Raw genomic sequence first — 16,023 nt, forward strand, 5'->3', positions numbered from 1 at the left:
CAAATATTATCTAATCATAGACTAACTAGGATCAAAAGATTCGTCTCGCGATTTACAGGTAAACTGCGTAATTAGTTTTTATTTTCGTCTATATTTAATGCTTCATGCATGTGCCGCAAGATTCGATGTGACGGGAAATCTTGAAAAATTTTGGGAACTAAACAAGGCCTTATTACTCAATTTATCCCAAATTATAAGACGTTTAATTTTTTTTAACATTAAATTTGATTACTCATCTTATTTAAAGAAATATATAAAATATCACTTCTTTTATCGTGCCTCAGTTTATTAATTAAAATTCTTTAAAAATAACTTAAATTTGACTATTTTTTTACAAAATTTTTAAATAAGACGAGTGACAAACTTCAAGTTAAAAAATTCAAATATATTATAATTTTGGATGGAAGGAGTATTATTTTTATTATTCTGATCAAGGAAAATAAAATAAAATAAAATAAAGCAGGTCAGCGTCGTTGGCCGAAAGAAGGGGAGGAAGCAAGGTGACGTGCTGCCGTCGAGTCCACGCAACGTAACCAGCACTGATCCACATCCACCAGAGGATTTGGCTTGTGTGACCGGCACCGCACAACCAACGGAAGTGCATGCAATGCAAAGCCGCAAGCCGGGGAAAACGAAAACGCGATGCGGCTGGTACCTGGTATTGGCGTCGCATAAAATGGCAATAGGTAATTACCCGCGCTGGGTATACGCTACCTATATCTTTACTCACAAAAAAATATTTTATCTGCTAATTTACCTATACCTGTGTACGGGTAAGAGTTTTTTTCCATATCCTTACCCACGCAGGTAACGGGTAACTCACGGGTTATCCTTATCCATGATTCTAAGAATACTTACAAAAAATAAATATATGTTTAAATATTTCAGCCTCCCAATTTCAGCCAAAGCATCATAACTCATAAGTCATTAATAAAATCATCAAATATACAAGCTCCATGAACACCTGTTCAAGTAATCTAATAGATAAATCCATCATTACTAGATAACAAGTGATAAAATTCACAAGTTTCCGTGTTGTGCGGCCACCGCAAGGAGATAGGGGAAAGAGGAGGGAGCGGATGCGTGAGGTATTAAGGTGTGGACCTAGGTTTGACAACATTATATATGATTTTTATTGGGCTTTGGCTGTGTATGGTGATTTTGGCCTATGATTCTAACTTATTAAATTGGGTTAAAATTATCCGTGGGTTAACGGATATAGACAATATAGTCTCATACACTTACCCGCTTTACCCACTGGATAAAGTTTTTTTTCTATTATCTTACCTATAGTTAAAAAAATAGTCATACCTTTATTTTAATAAGTCCTAGATGTACGAACAAAATCTGCGACAGGAACAAGCAGCTTTGTAACGCGTGCTGCGTGCCCCAGACCAGAGTAGTAGTACGGTGCATGTGATGCCCACCCGGCGCTGTTCGTCGTCTCCGACCGAGCAGGGCATGCAAAAGATTTTGAATTTCGCTACTGTAGTATAATGTAGTATTTTCGTTTGTTTGTGACAAATATTGTCTAATTATAGACTAACTAAGATCAAAAGATTTATCTCGTGATTTACAGGTAAACTGTGTAATTAGTTTTTATTTTCATCTATATTTAATGCTTCATGCATGTGCCGAAAGATTCGATGTGACAGAGAATTTTGAAAATTTTTTGGTTTTCGAAGTGAAGCGTAGGTGTAACCGCAGAATAGCACTTTTCGTGCAAAAAAAAAAAGGAAAAAAAACAGTGGCCGCTCACGCTCACCTGTGGAGTCAAAACAGTCGTACTCACTGGACGTACACATTGAGGCTGCCCTTACACCCTGATGAGCCTCTCTCGTCAAAGTGATGAGAGCCACTCATGTGAGATGTGCTCCTCCGTTCAAGAAAGAAGATTTAATTCTCATTCTGGAAGATGTAATTCTCAGTCCGAAAAAACAATTATTACTTTTCAAAATTTTAAAACACTTTAAAATTTAACTATACCTATAAAAATGATAACATATATAGTGTGGAACAAATCATTATATTAATCATGAAATGATTTTTATAGTATATCAATTTTGAGCCATAAAACTATTAGATTTTATATAAATTTAATTAAAATTAAGAAAAAACATGACTCAATCTAAATCCAAAGTTGCATCTTTTCAAGGCGGAGGTAGTACTATATTATTAGTAATTAGTAATATTAGTGTAGGGGTGTTAGTGATTTACATATGTATGTTTAGGTTAGCCGTTCAAGAATCAAGATGCATAGAATAGTCTACCCTCCACACATGAGTCTCTATCTCCATTTACTTGACCTAGTTGACTTAGACGTGTATTTATTTGAAGGGTAACTGTTGAGTTTTAAGCGCCGTAAAATCTATGGATGTAACAAAATATTTTCAGTTAGAAATATATGCCTCTTACAAGGCACATAATTAGATATTTTAGCAGCTCTATTGTTAGACTTTGATCGACGAGTAAATGAAAATAGGGATTCGAAACAAAGAAATTGCATACAAGTTTTTTTTTCTTGATAAGGACATACGGGTTTAAAGGGCACATAGAATTATAGAAACAATGAAACCTCTTTGTGTTTCATAGGAGCTCTAACGATTTCAAATATAGACTTATTGCTACATGAGACGACTTATTTGTCTCATAGGGGCTCGGGTGATTTGAAGTATAGATTTATTGCTACATAGATGACTAGAGTCACAAGATTGCTATAAAACTCAAATGCATGTACTAGAGAATTATGACTTGATGAAGATGTGGTACGAGAAATTAATACGTGTCTACCTTGTCCGGTTTATCAATTTAGATGCCTTGATATAGAATCTTGGTTGTTGAATGGTAACATGTCATAGTATGCAGCTGCTCACCGAATGCAGCTTATCCGGATCCAGCCTATCACAGTGACCAAGCTCCACTACCAGCTGACAGCAACGCTGACAATCTGGTTGGAACTGGATTACTGGCATACTGGACGCCCAAAGAACTACTCGTACAGCTGAAATTGCCACGTCAAATGACATTTCTGTCCCTCGCTCCGTCCCTCTCACTCACCAGAATTTTCGGTTTGCAAGGCAATGATTAGCTTCTTCTTGCCGAATAAAAGCTCTGTCTTCTTGGTCTGAGGAGGAAAAAAAAAGCTGTGTGTGTCAGTGTGTGTCTTCGCTCAAAAATAATTTCTCAACCAGCAGATTAAGCACTTAATGCTGGTGTGTTAACCAAGGCGCAAACTTTAATCAAGAGGGTTGTTGCAATTTGCAAATGAGGCAACCGCAGAGCAAAAGGCTCGGACGGATGGTGGCAGTGGCACGCCGCAGCTACCTCTCCCCTCCCCCTCGCCGCCAAGGCCAACAACACAACCGGGCACCACGCAAGAAATGGAGCTGAGCCTCCCCCTCCTCCTCGCCGCCTCCCAAGCTCCTCCTGCTCCGCGCGCGTAGCCGCGCCGCACCTCCCAGTCCTAAAAACACGCCCGCGAGCTCCGGTCCCCGCGCGAGGTAATATCCCCTGTTCTGCTGGCCCCCCGGTGCGGATCGTTTGTTGGTGTTTGTTTCTTGAGCCTTCTGGTTTGTTCTGTTCTTCCCTCCATTCTTTCTTGGTGGGGTTGGGTTCAGTACTTGAGTTGACCCTCTCCGACGGATCTTAGGCTTTACTTGCTTTCCTGCGATTTGGGGGGATTTCTTGTTCTTGGGTTCTTGTCGTCGGTGGGTGTTTCTTGATGTATCGAGTCTCTGTGCTGTCACCATTTGGTGGCAGGTTACAGGTTAGGTACATTGCCTTTGCCTACCATGTGGCGCTTAGGTTTGGTGTTGCTGTGCCTGTGCATGGAGATCTACTTGTGTGTTGTCACCGACACCGAGCCGACCTGATGATGTCTTGTAGTATTTGTGCCATGACGGCCTGCTTTAGAGTTCGTCGGTGTGATCATTGACACGGGTTGCTTGCGCAGTGGCGTGCGCTTTGTCCTTTTGATAGCCATCGAGTTTTATGGGGGGTGTAAATGTTGGACCAAGTTGCTAATACCTGTTAGGAAATGCTGCTGATCAATCAGCATTAAAAACTGTGTTGCTCGGCCAATTCTGGTTGATGTTTGAGAGCACCACAAGATCTACTTTTAGCAATTGTGTTTGGGTTTATCTTAGCATATGTCTTGTGGTGGTGCAGGTGCTGTTTGAGCCCTGAAGATGGCGGCCATGACTGCTTACAAGTATCAAGCTCAGGCGATGATGAGAGACTACTTGCTAGCTGATCCGCTCGTTCCCTACACCTCTGTGCTCATTGGCGTTGTCCTCTGCAAGATGGTAGGCTAATTTACCTTTCCGATGCCCAAGTGATTGACTTATGGTTCACGATTGCATTGGGTAATCAAACTTCATGTGAATGCCGATCCATGCTTGTAGCATACTAGTTTGCCCAGGATGAGTACCTTCTTAGAGATTATTTACACCAAATGGAAGACTTTTTGTACTAACCCAAAGGAGTAATATCAGCTTGTTGTAACTTGTACCCAATGGTGTGAAAGGCTAACTACCATGGATGTGACTACTTGCTGGCTTATTAATGGAAAGGAGACAAACTGAGCTTACAATATACTAAATGTAGTTTTTGTCTCCCATATTCTCAGTTCAGTTATTGCACTATCAATAAGTTTGCTGCTAACTGTAATTCCCTAACCAGCAATGCTGACTGAACACATTGACTTTCTCCCTTGCAAGGCTTTTTAATAGAGAAGAAATGCGATGCAACCACAATTAGTGGTTCCTTCTTTTAAACCATTGACCATTTATTCTAATGTAACTTCATCACCAATGTTGTTGACAACCTTCAGACCTCTCACTCTCACTTAAGTTGTTGTACTGTTGATGAATTAATGCTAACTGTAATTTCCTAACCAGCAATGTTGACTGAGCACTTTGATTTTTTACATAAGGATATACTCGAACAAGTTTTAAACAAGTGGTTTAAATCAGTTTGCCCAAAGTTGAGCAATGCTGAGTCCACTATATCATCCATCTCATGTCATTTTTCATCCCTAGTCAAAATGATCGTGCGAATCAAGGATATTATAGCCATTACCCAACTCCCGCCATCCTTTGGTAACAACAAAACAACCTTCTAGAGTAATTTCTGTATGTGACAGAATATATGGCTGCAGGCTTCTGGGCCTTGTGTGCCATGTAGTAAGTTTTTAATTATCTATAGCCATGCTTCTATTTTGTTGTTTTGACAAATGACATGCTTTCTCCCTCAGGCTTATGATTTCACTCGAATACTGAGCTCCTTTTATTTCAAGGGCTATACTTCATTGACAAAGATACAGCGCATCGAATGGAACAATAGGTCAGTATTGTGTCAGAGCTAGTACACCTAGATTACTCATATTCCATCTTTCATTTCAGAAACTTCATGCTGATGACCAATTGTACTTGTTTTAGGGGTATGTCCAGCGCACATGCAATTTTTATCACGGCTGTATCATTATATCTTGTCATGTCGACTGATCTTTTCTCCGACCGCATCAAGGGACCTATTACATTCCGTAATTCAATAATATCCACTTCTGCATTAGGGGTATTGAATATCATTTATTATGATACGTCAGCATTTCTTTTATTCTTTATATGATGTACTTACATTTCATGTTTGAGTTAACATAGTTGTGTCCTGGATGTATTGCTTGACAGGTTTCTGTTGGCTACTTCATCACTGATCTTGCAATGATCTTCTGGCTGTATCCTTCCCTTGGTGGAATGGAATATGTAGGTGCCAACTTAAGCATTAAACTACGTGCACAACAAACAATATTCATAAATTTGTCTGATTTAACATAACATTTTTTTTTTCAGAATAAGTTCACATGCCAACAGTTTTCCAACATGTTAGAATATTCAGAGGTGGTCTCTAGCTAGCATTATCTTATTGTTATGTGTTTGCCATTTCAGGTCCTCCACCATACTCTTTCCTTGGTTGCGATAGCTTACACAATGTTGTCTGGGGAAGGACAGTTTTACACATACATGGTTCTCATTTCAGAGACAACCACCCCTGAGATCAACATGAGATGGTAAGAAATTGAATAGTTTTTTTTTTCTTGAATTTAATTCTTAAATCTTAATCATCAACATTATTTGATTATAATGTTGTTCTTTTCTTTTAAGGTTTCTTGATACTGCTGGACTGAAGAAATCAAATGCTTATTTGGTTAATGGAATTCTGATGTTTGTTGCATGGCTGGTATGCACCATTTAGTATAGTATTTCTTGAATTGAAAAGAGCTTTTCTTTCCTTTTTTTTTCACAGCTAATGATTGTTTGTTGGAAACATAATGCAATTTTCTATGTGAAGCTTTGATATGCAAAACCAAAAATTACTGGAGATATAAGAAAAGAACACATGAAATGTAGTCATATCTATTAAATAAAGTGGGAAAGGGTCATATATGAGCTTGTGAGTCACTGCAGCCATATAATCACATTTTTATTTGAAAATGCCTTCTTTTTATGAGACATGAATTTTGAATTGTCTCAGCAATTGTTGTACTAGGATGTTTTTTTAACAACATCATTTACCTGGCTAACCATTTTGTTGAGAAGATTCATATCCCCTGATGTTGGTGCTGCTGGCTCATCATAGCATTTGTTCATATTTCCTTCAGGTGGCAAGGATATTTTTGTTCATGTATGTATTTTACCACATCTATTTGCACTACAGTCAGGTACTAAGATCTTAATTCCAAATGTATTTCATCTGTTTTATACAATTATACTCAAGTATAAATGTTTGTCTCTTTGCGATCTGACACTTAACTACAGATAATGCAGATGCATGCCTTTGGGTACTACCTGACATTTGTTGTGCCATCAGTGCTCTTTGTAATGAACACAATGTGGTTCATGAAGATCTTAAAAGGTGTGATGAAAACACTGGCAAAATGGCCTTGATGGATGAAGCCAAGAGGATCCCAGAACTATCAACAGGATTTGGTCTTTCTGGCATCAGTGCGTGACCTTAATCTGTAAAGTTATGGATATCAGGGTAACTAGAGAAAGTTAATATGTAAAGTATTAGCAAACAAGCTAGATTAGGTGAAATTGCCCCGTTTTTAGCAAAGCTGGAAGTTTATAACCAGTTTGGTTTGTACCGGAGATCCAGCATGCTGTTCTGCTTACCCCATCTGTGCCATGTGTATATTTGAAGAGCATTTTAATGGATGGTTTGTTAAACAGTACAATCCCGGTGCTTTGTACTTCGCATTTTTTATATTCAGTAGTACCCACGACAATACGATTATCCTAAAATATACTGTTTTGGAAACTGACAATACGCCATTTAGAAAGGAAACATTATTAACAGGACATTTTTCTTTTCTTGGTTGCGGCAGCAGTGAAACTGTACCTGAATTTACCGTGCTTTACAAAGTCAGTAGGAACTCACGGTGGACATAGCATCCGCTCAGTAACCAAGTTAAAAACTTAAATAAAACTCCACCTTGTATATATGCAAATTTGAGAACTTAAGGAGGGGCACACTCAAATGATAAGAGCACAATCAACACTTTGGTAACACTTCTGTCCATGCAGTGACATTCTAGTATTGGCATTTACATGACAAACATGTGAAAAGAAACGAGGAGCAGGAGAAGGGGAGCACATCAGCCTGGAAGTCAGCCACACAGGCGAGATGGGATATTTTGCTTAACCTCCTCTGATACATTTCATAACAGCACTATGAGGTTGAAACACAGCTTCAAGAGCAGCATGAAGAAGAGCTGACCATCCTCTCGTTTGGTCTCTGATTCAGAACCATTCCAGCCTGTGGGCTTGGAGCCTGTTGTCCTTGAAGCAATCTCTTTGCTGCAATGGGAACAGATGACAATTAATGTGTAAAAAGTTAGATAGTACTACAGCTTAAAGATCCACCTGTACAACTGATTTTCAGCTGATGTACTGCCTGGACGGTACTCAACTCACCAATCTCATAAAATATGTCATTCACATTGATTGCACTTTTAGCAGATGTCTCCATGAAGAAGAGCCCATTCTCCTGGGCATACGTCTTTGCTTCCTGCATCAAACCAATACCATGCCACAAATCAACAAAATCGAACTGGTTGTAACACCCATAGGCTACATCAAGCGAGCCAGATTTTACAAACAACATGAAGAAGTTGGCAGCATAGCTGAGCTATACTTAATAGCATGACTCTTAACCATACTTCGTTTTGATGCAGCAAATATACAAAGAATGCCGATATGCGAATCTTAGAATAGAAGTTAAGATATGCTACAGTACATCTAGTACAGTATGATTTTTTTTATTTTTTATTTTTGTAAAGAGCTCCTAAAGAACAAAAATAGGCAGGCTGCATTAAAATCCACTCCCAAACAGGTTTATCATAGTGTGGCCAAAACTGTCATACACACACAAAAAAAAAACAATTACATTCTACGACACGGTGATGAGTGCATGCACTGCTATAATGGAAAAGTAGACCTTAATGACTAATTGGTTACATAGTTAAATATTAGTTTCATATAAGGTAACCAATTAGTAACTACACATATTAGAGATAAGATAGTGCGGAATGAATGTGGAAAGGAGGAAAGACAGGGAAGAAGGAATCGCATACCTCTGCTGGCACCTGCCTCGCATCTAGCATATCAGCCTTGTTTCCAGCAAGAGCCACTATTGTATTCGGATTTCCTACACCAAAGCAAAGGGAAAAAGCATTACTTGTGTATGAACAACCTATGTAACTATACTGAAAAACTCAAACATGAAATGGGGGGTAAGGGAAAATCAAGTGCTGAGGGAAAAATAATTTCACAACAGTGTAAACAAGCAAATGCACTAACTCTATTTCTTCCTAAATGATTTAGCAGTGCAGGAACTATGAAATTTAAAAATGGAGCATCATACAAGGGGTAAATTAAATGAACAGGTACAGGTTGAAAAAGTTAGAGTGGAGAGATTTTTTTTCTCGAATATACAGGATCTGTGCATTACTGCATTAATTAAGGGGAAAAAAGTCCTAGAAATATACCAGACAGCAAACTATCAAAGTTACAGACGTGCCACTGAAAAAAAGAACAAAACAACCAACTGAACGTGCAAGGACACTGTAATGAATCCATGTCAAGTTGTGCTAATTCCCTAGCACCAGTCAGACCCTAGAGATTTGCTTCCTCTCTAGCTAATTGCAGCCACTCGCAGCACATCAGGCAAGCCCCATTAAAAAATACATCCTTTTCAATGTTTTCAAAGCATCCATCTCCCAAGATGATTAGCGAGTTCAGACCCCTCCTCAATGGTTTGGTGATCATTCCATTGATCTTCATCCACCAATTACTAAACACTACTATGTCCTCCTGTGTTGTTGATTAAAATTTAAAAGAAGGCCACCAGATACCCAATCAGTGAATACTGAAAACCAGAGACACTGGGTGATGAATGCCATATAGGTTAACTATCAACTATAAGGAGCAATGGAAGGATCACGTTTTCATTTTCTAACATAACAAACCATTTCTTGGCAGGAAAAAAAAACTAAACATAGACAGAGTATCCTCAGTATTCATGTAGAAATATAATGTACCTTGAGCTTGAAGTTCTTGAACCCATTTTTTGGCACGGGTAAAGGAGGCCTAAAGGTAAACACAATAATATTTAAGTACACAGAAAGAAATGAACTTGGGTGGAGTAATTGCACTTAAGATAGGGATAAGGAATATAACAGTTGAATGATTGAATTAGAATGCTATATTGCTTCTCAACTCCTTTATGGAGTATGAACAAACAGGGACCCACATATTGAGTAGGAATGTAGCTACAAAATAAGAGATGTACAAACATCTCAGGGTAGAAATTGAGTTGGAATATGGCTACAAAATAAGAGATGTACAAACAAATCAGGGTAGAAAGTGTTAATCGTTCTTCGGGCAGATAAGCTACACATAGATACACAATGATTAGTGCAGAACACTGGGTGTCAAAGTATTTTGGCAACAAATAGAAGTATGCATAATCATAGGCTACACCACTGGTACCTCTTAGACACCTACATTGAAAGCTCAACAATTTTTTGCATTACCGTAAGGATGACAAACTAGAACTTGTCACTTGCCATATTTAAAATCAACATCTAGTTTAAACTGTTTGCTCACAAGTACACCATGAATGCAACCATCAGATAACTTTTGCTAAAAAAAAAAGTTTAAACTGCTAGCATTTATGGCATCTCAGTTAAAAAAAGTTTTAACCATTTTGCATTAACAAAAAGTCATCAACAAAATTACAAGCCTGGGAAAACTACTGTGAATTCCTAATTCATTCGTTTATCTATAATACAGGTAGATCATTAGTGTATTACTAACCGGATTTGTGATGTCATAGACAACAATGGCGGCAGCGGCACCCCTATAGTACATGGGGGCCAAGCTATGATACCTCTCCTGCCCAGCAGTATCCCAGATTTCAAACTTAACAGTCTCATCATTGACCGCTAAGGTCTGAGAAAAGAAAGCTGCTCCAATTGTTGATTCCTACAAAGATGGACCAGTTTATCAGAACAAAACTATTGGTCCACACTCTCGGCGCGAGAAGTATTTCAATAGGTTCACCTGGAATTCAACAAACTGTCCCTTAACAAACCGAAGAACCAAGCTAGATTTGCCAGCACCCACATCTCCAAGAAGAACCTGACAAATCAAAATACAATAAAACACTAGCATTCACATGACGAATGATTAAAATGCAAACTGCAAGCTCCCTAAAACATCGAGCAACGGAATTTATTCATGAACACTTGAACAGGGACCATTTAGGAGTTCAGTTACCACCAGTATCAAAGGTCAACTAAACTGATCACTCTACATTTGACAACCTTACCAGCTAAAGTTACGATTACTATTTCTCTTCGGATAAATTACCAAGAAGTCAAAACACTTATATCCATATAGAATTCGCAAAAGAAAAGGGCATAAATTCTTAAAACTTCTACCAACAACCATAAAAGTAAGGACCCCATCTATTGGTCCCGGCGCAACGCAATAATCCACAGGCAAAGGAAGTATACGATCATAACAACCCCACGCGCTAAGCACCATGTATCCCAGTACTGGCGATCAAGATCCGGCCGGCCGGCTTCGATCTGCGGCGAAACCAAGAACTGAAATTGAGCGGTCGGGACAGGAATTCGCACCAGCTTGGCGTTGCGGATCTTGTTCCCGGCGTTGGCCGCCATCGAATTCGATGGCGGATTGGGGAACTTCGGCCGGGCCTCGACGAGATCAAACCGCACGCAAGGAACAGAGCTGGGGAATTTCTAGTTGTTTGCTTCTTCCGCCGTTCCCGTGTTCCGCTGGTGCTATATGCTTCTCCCTTCTTTTTTTCCCTTTAAGAAAAAGGGTTTTCCACTCTAACCCTTGTAAGTTACATAATTGCGCAGGTCCTGTTCAACCTACTGAAAAGCTTAACATATGCAGTGCGTTACTGAGTACAAGTCCAATGTTTTATATTCAATTCAATTGTTCAAAAATATAAGTTTGTCTATGATTCCCACATTATTTCAATTGACCAGCAATATGAAAACAATTACATAGATTGATTGAGATTGATGCTAGTCAATAAAAAATACGTTATTAATACTCCTACTTAACTATCTCTATTTGAACTTTATAATCTAAAAAGATAAACTACTAGTCAAAGTTTCACCGATCATTAATTTTTAATTGAATGAAACATTTCAAAGCACTTACTTTTGATTATCCTTCTAGAGCATCTCCACAAGATTCTCTTTTCTCTTTTCTATTAAAATGTGCTATAGAGAATTAGGAAAATATATCTCACTTATATCCTTGCACACGAGACCCACATGTAAGTGAGTCATTTTTCCATCAATAGTCCTTAACTAGGGCTCTTTTCCCTCCCGCCCCCCCTTCTCCTTCTCCTTCTCCCATGGCTTGACAAGGTGTGGCACAAGGACGAGGCAGCCCCCCCACGGCTCGGTGTGGGTGTTGGTGGCTCGCCCAACAACTTAACGTGAATTGGGGTGGAGCAGGGCAGCGATGTGCAACCCACATCTTGACATGGGATGTGATAGTCACGTCCAATGGATCGAGATGGGAGGGTCGAGACGCCAATGTAGCCCTGAGCACAAAACCCGATACCCAAACCCGAAATACCCGGACACGAAAAACCCGAACCCGCAGTACCCGAACTCTAGTTCGGATAGTTAATGTTAAAATCCGAATTTATTTTGGGTAAATCGGGTAGCATACCCCAATACCCGAAGTATCCGATCCCAGGCTGGTCAACAAAGCATAGCATCCCCGATTTCCTATACCCATGCCTCCTCAGCTTTGGTTCCTCATTAACTCAACCTCTTAATTTCCGTCACCCTGACTCCAGCAGCACGATTATTTTGTTCTCGTGTGAAACAAGCACTGTTGTGATGGCAAGCGGCAAACTTGATCTTTGCTCTTGTATCTCGTCAGTAGTAATTAAGTAGTCGGTATCTCGGTACTTGTCTTGGTTTGCACCTCGGTTAAAAACTTGAATACGTCATGGTTTGAACTTATTCCTTTATCTGTTACATTAATGAGTTATCATCTATTCTATGCAAAATTCTATGATGTTATCACTTTTGCTATGATTTTATATATTTCGGGTATACCCGAACCCGAATTCTCATTACCCGAACGCCCAGGGCTACGCCAATGTGTGGAAGGAAGAAAGAGGATTTAGAAGGAAAGAAATCTGGTTTCTCTCCTTTCTTTAAGGGAGGCAAGTAAGGATGGCAACGGGACGGGTTCGGATCGGGTTAAGTCTATGTGCACCCGAAACCCGAAATCGAAACCCGAAACCGAACCGAACACCGATTCGGATAATAAACCCTCCCCAAAACCAAACCCGCGGATACCCGAAACCCGAATGGATACCCGAAACCCGATTTCTATGTCAACATAATAATAGCAATAAGGACTTTCTATAAATATATATACACATATTTACATGTATAAACAAGAGGCAATAAAACATAAATATTTTCATGAGTTAGCTTAAAATAAATTTCATAATCTAAGTAAAAAGTTATTATTATCATATTATAAAATATGAAAATTAATTCTAATGACTTATTTCGGATATTCATTGGATATCCACGGGTGGAAAACCAAACCCGAAACCGAACCCGAAAACCGTGGGTGGAAAATTATCCCCAAAACCGAACCCACGAGAACCGAAACCCGCGGATATCCGACCCGAAACCGCCCCACTGCCATCCTTAGAGGCAAGGAGTATTTTGTGAGATTGAGAAATAATTTTGAGGAGAGAAATTGTAAAAGAATCTTGTGGAGCTGAGTTTTTAACACTAATCTTAACTTGATGAAGGCATTTTGCATTATTGTCTTGTCTTGCAGTACTAATGTACAAGTAGTTGTTGTACTGCAGCCGAGCTCTATCGGTTGGCATATAGAGTGATGAGTTTACCGATGCAAAAAAAGAAAAATAGAAAAAATAGAGTGATGAGTTTATCTTTTGCTAGCTATTATAGCACATAGCAGAAATGCTAGTTTTCCACGGCTTCTTTTTAGATGGCGAGTACCATCAAGATTTAGAAATCTCACCTACATATCGGCATCGTCTGTACTCCATGAGGTAAATTTAACCGTAACTTAGGTTAGTTGTAAAAATTTGCAAAATAGATATTGTAGCATTTTCGTTGGTATTTAATAAATATTGTCTAATCATATACTAACTAGACTCAAAAGATTTGTCTCGCACATTACAGGTAAAATATGCAATTAGTTATTTCTTTTATCTATATTTAATGCTCTATACATGTATTTAATGTGACGGTTTGAAAAATTTTATAAAATTTTTTGGAAGTAAACAAGGCCTTAAACCATGCGATGCGATGTATCCGCTATGTATTCCTTGAAAAATTTTATAAATTTTTTTGGAAGTAAACAAGGCCTTAAACCATGCGATGCGATGTATCCGCTATGTATTCCATTTCACTCCACGCAAACCACCCCCCCCCCTCTACGTTTTGTAGGATAGTGCCATATGTGCAGTGCAGCCGAGACGATGTGTTTTTTTCCCCGAATAAAAAAACATCAGTCAGAGTAACGTAACGTAGCAACGGGAGCAAATTAAGGCTTTGTTTAGATCCATTTTTTTTGATTTTGACACTGTAATACTTTTGTTTTTATTTGATAAACATTCTCCAATCATAGAGTAACTAGGCTTAAAAGATTCGTCTCGTGATTTACAGGTAAACTGTACAATTAGTTATTTTTTTTATTTATATTTAATATTCTATGCATGTGCCGCAAGATTTAGAAATTTTATAAAGTTTCAAGGCCTAAGCCAGAGATGGCAACACAGGCCGCGACGACTGTGACCGCCTCCGCCCGGCCGGAGCCGGATGCCCCGCGCTGTACGCGCACGGCACGGCTAGGTGGATCACCACCACCAGTCAGTAGTCGTCACCACCGCGCACGGCACGTACTATGAACGAAGATGCCCAGCCACGACCACGCCGCATGCGTCGACGTTTACGATACTCGATAGCAGAGCGCGGGCGGGACGGGAGTGGTGGAGAGGGACCGCCGGACCGAACCGAGCTAGGAGGGGAGGACGAGGCGTCGCGGTCGCCGCTGCTGTTTTGGACACGAGCGGGAGCGGGCAGGACAGGACGATGGATGGGGATTGGGGGCAGGGCACTCGCTGAGCGGCTTGACGTGCCATTCGCCATCGCGCGGCAGCGGCAGCGGCGGGGGCAGGGGCAGGGCTATACGGATGACGACAGTGTGTCTAGGGGGCTGTGGGCTGATCCCTTTGACCGCGCTCCAGTCCTCCACCCCTCCGTCGTCGTCTCTCTCCTCACCTCTGTGCTCTTAGCTACTCCTAGGCCTTCTTTAGTTCCGAAAAGTTTTCGGATTTCGGTATTGTAGCACTTTCGTTTGTTTGTGACAAATATTATCCAATTATGGACTAACTAGGATCAAAAGATTCGTCTCGCGATTTCCAGTTAAACTGTGTAATTCGTTTTTGCTTTCGTCTATATTTAATGCTTCATACATGTGCCGCAAGATTCGATGTGACGGCAAATCTTGAAAACTTTTTGCTTTTTTTTTGAACTAAACAAGGCCCTAGCTACCCTCTGCGCGCAGCGCACAGCCTCTGCTCTGCGGAGCATAGTACAGTACTCTTGCATGCATCAACGTCAAGGAACTGATGATCCAGCACGGAGACTCTCTCTCTCTCTCTCTCTCCTGCTGGTTCCGCTGCATCAATGCATGCATGCCCTGCCCTGCGCCGCATTGCCCAGTCGTGTTACTGTGCAGTAGGTAAGCGCCACAGTAAACTTTCCTCCCGTCACAGTCTCTATCTCGTCTCCCCCACCGCGATCGATCGGTTTTTCGTCCCTGGCGATGCTGCCACATGCCAGCCAGCAGCCAGGCGCCACTCCCTGGCCGTGGCCGTGGCTGGGCTCCATCCTCCATCCTCGGCCAGTTGTCACTGGCTGGTAACTAGGGACTTGTTTAGTTCACCCTGAAAACAAAAAAGTTTTCAAGATTTCCCGTCACATCGAATCTTATAGCACATGCATGAAACATTAAATATAGACGAAAACAAAAATTAATTACACAGTTTAGCTGTAAATCACGAGACGAATCTTTTGATCCTAGTTAGTCCATGATTGGATAATATTTGTCACAAACAAACGAAAGTGCTACAGTACCGAAAACTTTTCACTTTTCGGAACTAAACAAGGCCTAGGCTAAAACAAACTTTTGTCCGGCTGAGCTGAGCTGATCGATGGGCTGCTGGCTGTGTCTGAGCAACGGACTTGGACAAAAGCTTTCTTTCCCTTGTAGTGCGTCTGCCGGACCCCCTCCCTAGCTCTCTGTCTCTCTGATCGACGACTCTGATCGCTGCTCAGTTGTTTGCAACCCATGCTGCGGTGCTGGCCGTTTCCTTGGTCCCTTCCCCTTGGCACGACCACGACTGCAT

The 16,023-nt window shown here is 40.4% G+C and overlaps 2 protein-coding genes across 3 annotated transcripts; one reads left to right on the forward strand and one right to left on the reverse strand.

The window, feature by feature from the left end:
* On the forward strand, positions 3,170-7,234 carry LOC8057182 (transmembrane protein 56-B). 2 transcript variants are annotated; one of them, XM_002464066.2, is made up of 9 exons: positions 3,170-3,500; positions 4,168-4,304; positions 5,255-5,343; positions 5,439-5,574; positions 5,688-5,762; positions 5,946-6,067; positions 6,162-6,237; positions 6,659-6,718; positions 6,816-7,234. In XM_002464066.2, exons 2-9 carry the CDS (start codon positions 4,188-4,190, stop codon positions 6,942-6,944), a joined length of 804 nt encoding a protein of 267 aa, XP_002464111.1. In that variant the 5' UTR covers positions 3,170-3,500; positions 4,168-4,187; the 3' UTR covers positions 6,945-7,234. The 2 variants fall into 2 exon arrangements, with proteins under 2 accessions (XP_002464111.1, XP_021309872.1); XM_021454197.1 differs by lacking the exon at positions 3,170-3,500 and adding an exon at positions 3,666-4,085 and having other exon boundaries at positions 6,816-7,210.
* LOC8056748 (ras-related protein RABF2b) lies at positions 7,476-11,489 on the reverse strand. The gene is made up of 7 exons (XM_002466651.2): positions 11,204-11,489; positions 10,623-10,700; positions 10,377-10,544; positions 9,599-9,647; positions 8,633-8,706; positions 7,974-8,067; positions 7,476-7,856 (listed from the first exon to the last, which is right to left on the reverse strand). Exons 1-7 carry the CDS (start codon positions 11,243-11,245, stop codon positions 7,750-7,752), a joined length of 612 nt encoding a protein of 203 aa, XP_002466696.1. The 5' UTR covers positions 11,246-11,489; the 3' UTR covers positions 7,476-7,749.

This window comes from Sorghum bicolor, chromosome 1, assembly GCF_000003195.3.
Source record: "Sorghum bicolor cultivar BTx623 chromosome 1, Sorghum_bicolor_NCBIv3, whole genome shotgun sequence".
NCBI lineage: Eukaryota > Viridiplantae > Streptophyta > Magnoliopsida > Poales > Poaceae > Sorghum > Sorghum bicolor.